This window comes from Capsaspora owczarzaki (genome assembly GCF_000151315.2).
Source record: "Capsaspora owczarzaki ATCC 30864 unplaced genomic scaffold supercont2.7, whole genome shotgun sequence".
Lineage (NCBI taxonomy): Eukaryota > Filasterea > Ministeriida > Capsasporidae > Capsaspora > Capsaspora owczarzaki.
In genome coordinates, this window is record NW_011887298.1 from 1039135 (window position 1) to 1047106 (window position 7972).

At 53.0% G+C, this 7972-nt stretch overlaps 2 protein-coding genes across 2 annotated transcripts; both read right to left on the reverse strand.

Annotated features, from left to right (window-relative positions):
* Positions 1–48: 48 nt before the first annotated feature.
* CAOG_04810 (ABC transporter) lies at positions 49–2960 on the reverse strand. Its single transcript, XM_004347511.2, has 7 exons — positions 2820–2960; positions 2459–2595; positions 1984–2346; positions 1781–1895; positions 1399–1689; positions 484–1282; positions 49–369 (listed from the first exon to the last, which is right to left on the reverse strand). Exons 1-7 carry the CDS (start codon positions 2863–2865, stop codon positions 132–134), a joined length of 1989 nt encoding a protein of 662 aa, XP_004347561.1. The 5' UTR covers positions 2866–2960; the 3' UTR covers positions 49–131.
* Positions 2961–3350: 390 nt separating this feature from the next.
* Positions 3351–7570, reverse strand: CAOG_04811 (non-receptor protein kinase). Its single transcript, XM_004347512.2, has 4 exons — positions 7547–7570; positions 3930–6861; positions 3782–3857; positions 3351–3709 (listed from the first exon to the last, which is right to left on the reverse strand). The coding sequence occupies exons 2-4, from the start codon at positions 6798–6800 to the stop codon at positions 3468–3470; spliced, it is 3189 nt and encodes a 1062-aa protein (XP_004347562.1). The 5' UTR covers positions 6801–6861; positions 7547–7570; the 3' UTR covers positions 3351–3467.
* Between the last annotated feature and the right edge of the window lie 402 nt (positions 7571–7972).

Below are 7972 nucleotides of genomic sequence, written 5' to 3' on the forward strand. Positions count from 1 at the left end.
TTTACTGAGAATATAGTAAAGAACGAGGGAAAGACCGATCAGGGATGAGCAGATAAAACACAAGAACGCTTTTAATTCCAAATCTAACCTCTCTCAATGCACATCAAAAACTAATCATCAGAAACTCATCATCACTCATGCTTGCGACGAAGAGCCAGGTATGTCAGAAATCGGAAGGCAACAGCGATGAGCGGGAGAACCCAGATGCCCTCCCAGCGATTTAAAGGCTGGTCGGAGCCAAACTGAAACAGCGCCTGCGGAGAGCCTTCTCCAAACAAATTGAGGAATAGGCTGGCAAAGCCGTGGTGAATGTACGAGCTCTCGTACAGCCAGACCCAATACGACGGCAGATTGGGGCGCGCGACAAGGCTGTTTGTCCAACGGACAAAGTTTCAAACAAAACAATAAAAGTTAGTCACCGACCTTGGTTTCTGCATCGAAACCCACCAAAACCCCAACACAACGCATCACAAAGCCACTCACAAGCCACAGGCAGTCATGCTGAGACCGTTGATGAGCGTTGCACCAACCATCGCCACCTCCACGACGGGCGCGATCGAGCCGACAAACGTAATCACAGAGGACGCGGTAAAGACAACAAGAATGCAAGTCAAGAGATAAAACGGGAAGGTGTCGTTGGGCATGGCCGAAAATTTAAAGACAATGCCAGAGAAGGCCAGCGCAATGATGGCGTAGAAGGGAAAGTCGACGAGGGTTTTCGAAATCATGTACGACGAGGCGCGGTACGATCCGCTCGATCGCTCGTGGAAAAAGTTTTGACGGAAGGAGATGAGGTGGGGCGCGGCCATGAACGCCATCATGCTGAGGTACGAGCACACAAAGAAGATGACACTCGTGTTGCCGAGATCGGGGTTGGTGTTGTTGTTTGACCACAGCGAACCCATGATGCAGCCAAAGGCGATTGCCTGGAGCAACTGCGCCCAGAAAACTTGCATATTGCGCACAGTCGAGAGCACTTCGCGGCGCAGGAGCGTCCAGACTTGGCGGTGGAACGGTGCGGCGTACTGCGGAATGTGCCGTGCATTGGCATCGTACTGCTCGAGCTGATCTTTCTGATCCGCACTGAGCAGCTGCTGGTAACCGGCAGATGAGTACTGGGAGACGATGGCGCGGGACGACGAATTTGTACCATTGACATTCGTTGAGCCTCCAACGGACTCCCATCGACGCAGCTCTTCCACAATGGTTGCGGATTGAGACGATTGAGCATAGGTGGTCGAGAGCTTGTGCACCGCTTCCGTGTCGTCAGCAATGATATCGACTGTTGGATGCGGGAGAGAAGATGTGGAACGTGAGAATGGCAATTTCGACGATGCGTGATGACTATCACACCACAGGCACCGCAACGAAAACACGAGAGAAAAACATGCAACTCACGGAAAAAGTCGGAGGGGTTGGTCTGAACATCACACATAAACCCACAGCCCTCAAAGAAGGGCAGCGCCTCGGGAGCGTTGCCGTAAAAGATTTGCCTGCCGTCGGCCAGCAAGAGCAGCTTGTCAAACAGCTTGGTAATGTTGGAGCGCGGCTGATGGATGGTAAACACAATCGCTCGGTTGCCATTTCGCGCAAGCTCTTGCAGGGTCTCCATGAGCGTCAGCGCTGTCTTGGAATCCAGGCCGGTGGTAAACTCGTCGAGAAACAGGAGGCTTGGGTTGGTAATGAGCTCTGCAATCAAATAGCAAAATTCAAGGAGACAGTGAGCGTCACACGTAATCACTGAAGCAGACGGAGCAGCAGAGTCGCAAAAGATGCCTACCGACACCGACGCTCACGCGCTTGCGCTCGCCGCCAGACAAGCCACGATGCGATGCAGTGCCAATATAGCTATCCGCCACTTTGGTGAGCTTGAGTTCGTCGATGACCTCTTGGACCTGATGGCCAATCAACCAAAGACAGACGAGCGTGAGCGAAAATCATCTTGACGACGCCAAAACCAGCCATGGAACAACTCCCTCTCACCCGCCGTGCTCGATCGGACTTTAACATGTAAGAGTCCAGGCGCAACTCGGCCGCAAATGTGAGCACTTCGCGAACAGTCAGGTGGCCGATGAGAATGTCCTGCTGCAACACGTAACCAGACAAGCGCTTGAAGATGCGGTTGCGTGGAGCGCCGTTCAGCAGAATGTTGCCGTGGACCTTGGCCTTGCGATCTGCTAAAATGTCAAGCAGGGTGGTCTTGCCGGAACCGGACGGGCCCATGATGGCGAGCGTTTCGCCCGGCTTGACCATGCCGTACACATTGTGCAGGATGCGTTTGGTCGTGCCGCTCTTTTGTCCCACCAAGCGAAGCGCCTTGTCTTGGACTGTCTTGTACTCTTGGATCTGCTCATTTGGGGTTTTTTTTTTCACCAAAAACAAGTGATACCTGTCAGTCAACGAAATCGGCACACCCGTCTCAGATACGAATCAATGGTTTTGGGGGGTTTGGTCTCACCTCGTAGGACACGTTGCTAAAGGTAAAGTACGCGGGAATCCGCTTGACAGCACGCGAGTAGGATGCACTGAACTTGGTTGGGGACGTGGCTCCGGAGCTCAGCAGCGGGGTGGTATCGTCATTGTCGGAGATGACGTCTACAGCAACAAGGCAAAAGGGCGAGCGGGGATTTTAAAAAACAAACCCAGGCGTGTTGTTAGTCGAACAAAGCCAAACAGGCAACGATGCGAGAGGCGAGGTGAGGGAGGAGAGGGAAGCATGTACAAGTGAGGGTTGGGGGAAGAGAGCGGTGGGGAAGAGGGGGAGGGAGGCCGAGACGAGCGGAGAGACGGGACACGAGGAAACGAAATCAAAGTCTCACCTGATGGACCAGAGCGAATTGGGACTCTGACGGATTGCTCAGTCATTGCGAGGTGGGGAATGAATGGATGACGAGAGAGAAACGGATTGGGGAAATAGAAGAAAAAAAGACCAAGGGGAAAAAAAAAAAACAAGGACTGAGCGAGGCACGAACAATCGAAATGGACGGAATAAGACCGCAGAGGTTGACGTGGCCAAAATGTGCGGAAATTGATCCCCGCCGACGGCAGTTTGGAAAAAGGGGGCGTGGACTCTGGATTATTGCCGGTTATTGCCGCTCAGGGGGGTTTGTCGGATGGATGCGTCGACGTGTCGTCTATGTTTTCTGCGAGGGGGAGGAACGGACGTCGGGACGGAAGAAAAATAATAAAGGTGCCCTCCGTCGGCAATCGCTCTCAAAATGGGGGGGGGGGATCGGTTGGCCAAGCATTCATCCGAATGAGTTGCCGCTCTGAATTGTCGGAGATGCATCGACGTGTCGTTGGCTCGGCTATGGGGAGGAGTAACGGAGGCACAATCACAGCAAGTAAAGCTGGAATCCGTGTAACATTCTGCGGACATTCAATGCGGGATGCCTCAATGACGACTCCCCAAGTACACGACACACAATTCAAAGTTTGAAACAAAAAGATCTATAGGCGGATCGCGTTCACAGCATTGCACCAATCTCGCGAACGGTAGACCCATCCTGAAGCGACGTCAATCCCTTGGCGAGCTGCGAAAAGCTCGGACGGAAATCCGGCATCACGTTCCAACAACTCATCATCATGTTGTAGAGCTCGGGCACGCAAGTATCGGGCATGGGCAGGCGACCACCAGCTTCCACATGAGCCAGAGTTTCACGCCCGTCCATTTCGCCGTACGGCGTTGCACCGTAACTGGAGCATTCCCCTACCAACGTGCACCAACGCGAGTGAGAGATCCAAGTGCAATCTTGAGTAGATACCTAGCAGCTCTACTTACAGGCTGTCACACCAAACGACCACACATCGGACATGGAGGAGAACTTTCGGAAGTTCAATGTTTCCGGTGCCATCCACTGCGTGTGCAAAGTTCAGTATAATTAGTATCAAAAACCGCAAGCAACAGCCTTCCTAAAATCTCGACCCACCTTTGCAGGAAGCTTGCCGCGCGTTTGAATGCGATAGTAATCGGCCCCGTTGTCCAACTCGCGAGTAAGCCCGAAATCGGCAATCTTGACCACCATTCCCTGGCCCACGAGGCAGTTGCGAGCGGCGAGATCACGGTGCACAAAGTGGAGGGTGCCCAGATACTCCATGCCAAGCGCAATCTGACGAATCGCATGGATCTGCTCGTTCTGAGTCCACCAAAGCGAGTGGACCTTGGACTTTCGTAGCAGCGTGCGCAAGTCGCCATACTGCACAAACTCGAGCAAAAGGAGATTGGGCTCAGATTCGACAAGAGCCGCGAGCAGACGCACGACATTCGGGTGCACAAACGGCGCCATTAGTTTCGCCTCGCTTTCAAAGTCCTTGCGGGATTTCTCGTCTACATCAGACTTGAGCGATTTGACTGCAACTTGCACGGTTTCGGGCGTTGCAGGTCCAAGCAAGTTTTGTGCTCGCGAGGGCAACACGTTGAAAGGCACCTGACCCAGTGCCACATCGCCAAAATTACCACTGGCAAGATGCTTCACGATAGTCAAGCCGTCACGAATGCGACGAGAATTGCTGCCAACAGCGTAGACGCTGGCATCGTCGTAGACCACTTCGGTCGAGGGAATTGAACTGGCTGCGTACACAGGGTCTGACTTCTGTTGACCGACCACGTCGTAAACCGAGCTGTCGTCCTCTTTGTGAGATCGATTCGCATGAGGAAGAGGGGAGATTGTCATTTCAACAGCCTCCTGATAGATCGGACCGGTAGAGTCCTTTGCAGAGTCCTTCGGTCGCGCAACTGAACTTCGGTGCGATCGACGACGTCGCAGCACGATGAGGACCACTGCAATGATTGCAACAACTGCGACAGACGCAACTGCGCCAGCGATGGCAGCTGTTGAAGATGAGGCCTGGGAGCCGACGCTGAAGTGTGCAATGGAGGAAACAGCAGATGCGGTAGATGCGGCTGCGGTTGAAGCGACAGAAATCGAGAGTTCCCAGGTAGCGGACAATGGAGTGGCAGAGGACGGAGCCACTGATGGAGGAGCGGACGATGGTGTCACAGAAGGAGTGGCGGATGACGGCGTCACTGACGGCGTGGCGGACGATGGTGTTGCAGATGAAGGTGTTGCAGAAGACGGAGTCACTGATGGAGTAGCGGACGATGGTGTGGCAGAAGAAGGCGTTGCGGAAGACAACAAGGATGTCGGCGTCATAACTCGCGACGAAGACACAAAGGCGCACGCGGGAACAGCAGTGCAGAGGAAAGGAGCTATCGCCTGGCAATCAATGCAATAAGCGGCAAGATTTGGCTCGTTAATCATTGTCGTGCCGGATGGAGCAATGTTCGCGCCCAAGGTCAGCAGGGTAGCTGACGCCAAAAGAGCATCAAATTGCTTGGTGCCACTGTTGCCCGACAGCTGCGAGTTGACGACACCGACTCTTCCAGTCGAATCCACTTGAATCATGCCAACATTGTTCGTGATCGATGCGCGAACGTTGCCGGTCAAGGTTGTATCCACGACAACGATCTGGTTGTTGCGAACGCGGAACACTGTGCCGCCAGTACCGGACTCAGACGAGAGCATGTTTGCCGTAAAGTTGCAGCGGAAAAAGGATGCGCGCAGAGTGTTGCTTGAAATCATATCCAAAACTCCACCGCTGATGGCTTGGTTGCTGTCAAACAAGGTGTCATACGCAACAACCGCGGAGTTTGTGCCTTCCAACAAGAACACACCACCAGCTCTCGAAGCCGAGTTTTGGGAAAAGGTGCTGGATGTGACGGTGATTTGAGCCGTTGTTCCGGTGCGGATGACGCCAGCATCCGTGCCCGCCGTATTCGAGGTAAACGTTGAACTGTCAATGATGATGCCGGCGCCGTTTCCGACGAACAGAATGCCAGCATCCGCATTCGTCGCTTTGTTGGAGGTGAAGGTCGACCGGAGGATTGTAATGTTTGCTGAAACGCCAGCATAAATGACACCGCCAGTAGCGGCGGCCAGGTTACTGGTGACTGTGCAGTCCTGAAACCAAATATCGGCGCGATCGACCGCGTACAGCACACCGCCAAAGCCTTCGCCGCCTCCCATTGGATCAACCCGATTTCCAGTGATGGTCGAGTTGAAAGCTTCAAACACGGAATCATTTTCCAAGTATGCGACTCCAGCGTTATTCGAGCCTTGGTTGCCGGTGATGGTCGAGTTGTAGAGGCGAACGTAAGACGGCGACGCTAAATAAAAGACGGCTCCTAAGCTGCTTGCTCCCGCCAGATAGCCATCTTGGAAGTTGCAACCGGTGCAGCTGAACGATGCCGTTGTCATCAGATAAGCGACGCCACCATACCAATACGCAGCATATCCTGACACGCCTCCGCACCCAGTGAAGGAGAGGCCAGTACCCTCGACGCTTGCTCCCGTGTTAAGGTAGAGTGCGCCACCATAATACATGAGCGCGTCGAGCACGACAGAGTTCCTCCACACTAAGCGGGTGCCGCTGTCGACGTACATGACGCGCCCTTTGCTTTCGAACGAATAAGTGCTGCTTTGAGCGTTAAATCTGATGCCGGAAATGCTGACGAGCGGCAGGTTGGCTGAGATGGTGATGAACCGAGCTGTGCTTGCGCCAAGGTTGAATACTGTGTTTGTGCCGACAATATTCACGCTTCGCGAGACAGTCAAGACTGTGGTGATGGAATAGGTTTGTGCAGGAAGGCAGATGGTGGTCATGGCTGCATTGTTCAGCAATGCCTGAATTGCTGCAACGTCTGCCACGCCGCCAGTGTTGCTGCAGGCTTGGGCAATCGCAGGGGCGATAGCAACGCCAGCTAGCCATGCTAGCCATAACAGCAGACCAAGAGGACGCATGATTTGGATGATCGGTTGTGTTTCGCAAGGATGTAGCTCAGACAAGTGAGGTGATGTGAGTCTGCACAAAATCAATCTCAAAACAAGTGAGTGTTGAATAAGCGAGGGGAGCATCGGATGTACCACATCAGACATTGTGAGTTCAAACTTTCACGAGCAATGCGACAAAGAGTTCGTCTCCAAACCCTGGCAACCGCGCGTGCGTGAGGTTTGTGAGTTCTCTTCCCCCTCCGACTCTGGCAGGGAAACTGTGCATATAGCCTCGCAGTGAATCCTACTGCCTTCAACGCCGAAGAGAGGAGACGCAGGAGAGCGAGGAGCGAAGAGCTGGCAGGGGAATTTCGGAGAAATCCTGAGAATAAAGAGCAACTCGGTCTCTGCTGTTTGTTGCCATCATCCATTGGACGGCTGCTGGGAGTACACTCTCTGACATACAAGAGCCCAACGCCCTCCCACAACGCGCTATTGCCCCCGTGCGTGTTGGTTTGCTGGCTGAGGTGAGCAACATCTGGGAACAAAAAAAAAAAAAAAAACCTCAGCACTGGTTTGCTTTGATGGGGTTTTTTTTTTCTTGGTTTTTTTTTTCTTTGTGTTGCCTTCGCTTTGACCAAGCTCGATGGATGCACGTTGACATGGATGATGAGTGAAGGGCATCATCCAGGCAGAGAAGTGGAGGAACAATCCCCTCCCCGGTCCTGTTCCTGAGTGGCGAAGCGCATCAATGCAGTCGCAGCCAATAAACGTACAGCGTGCAAAACGCCGAAAGACGGTTCAAAAGAGTGATTGTTTTGTTTTATTGGGGGGGGGGTTCTATTCCGGTTCTTGACTCGGTCACTTGAATAGATCTAGAAATGTAGCCGATACAAGAACAAGAGGCTGGATTACATGATGAAAATATCTCAGCCGAAAGTGGACAGCGAGGAAGGCAAGTTTGGCAAATCATCTCCATACGTGCACAAACTCGAACAGGCTTGGACTCTACTAGTGCCGCAAGCAGGCTCACAACATGTTGGATGCACAAAGGGCCTAAACAGTCAAACACAATCGATTTCTATTGACAAGGAGGAAGAGAGCGTGCGAACGAACCCCTAACCTTTCACGAGGTACTTGCAATCTCAGCTTCAAATAAACAACACACTTTTTTGATCGAGAAATGTCGGGGGGGGGGGAGC

What these genes read in the sequence shown, in the direction of transcription:
- CAOG_04810 (XM_004347511.2), bottom strand. Translation starts at nt 2,865, where the DNA reads ATGACTGAGCAATCCGTCAGAGTCCCAATTCGCTCTGGTCCATCAG. An exon ending in TTAGCAACGTGTCCTACGAG is followed by an intron (nt 2,347 to 2,458) that starts GTGAGACCAAAC and finishes CCAAATGAGCAG; the next exon opens with ATCCAAGAGTACAAGACAGT. An exon ending in GCGCGTGAGCGTCGGTGTCG is followed by an intron (nt 1,690 to 1,780) that starts GTAGGCATCTTT and finishes ATTTGATTGCAG; the next exon opens with AGCTCATTACCAACCCAAGC.
- CAOG_04811 (XM_004347512.2), bottom strand. Translation starts at nt 6,800, where the DNA reads ATGCGTCCTCTTGGTCTGCTGTTATGGCTAGCATGGCTAGCTGGCGTT. An exon ending in GCGGCAAGCTTCCTGCAAAG is followed by an intron (nt 3,858 to 3,929) that starts GTGGGTCGAGAT and finishes TTGCACACGCAG; the next exon opens with TGGATGGCACCGGAAACATT. An exon ending in GTCGTTTGGTGTGACAGCCT is followed by an intron (nt 3,710 to 3,781) that starts GTAAGTAGAGCT and finishes GCACGTTGGTAG; the next exon opens with GGGAATGCTCCAGTTACGGT.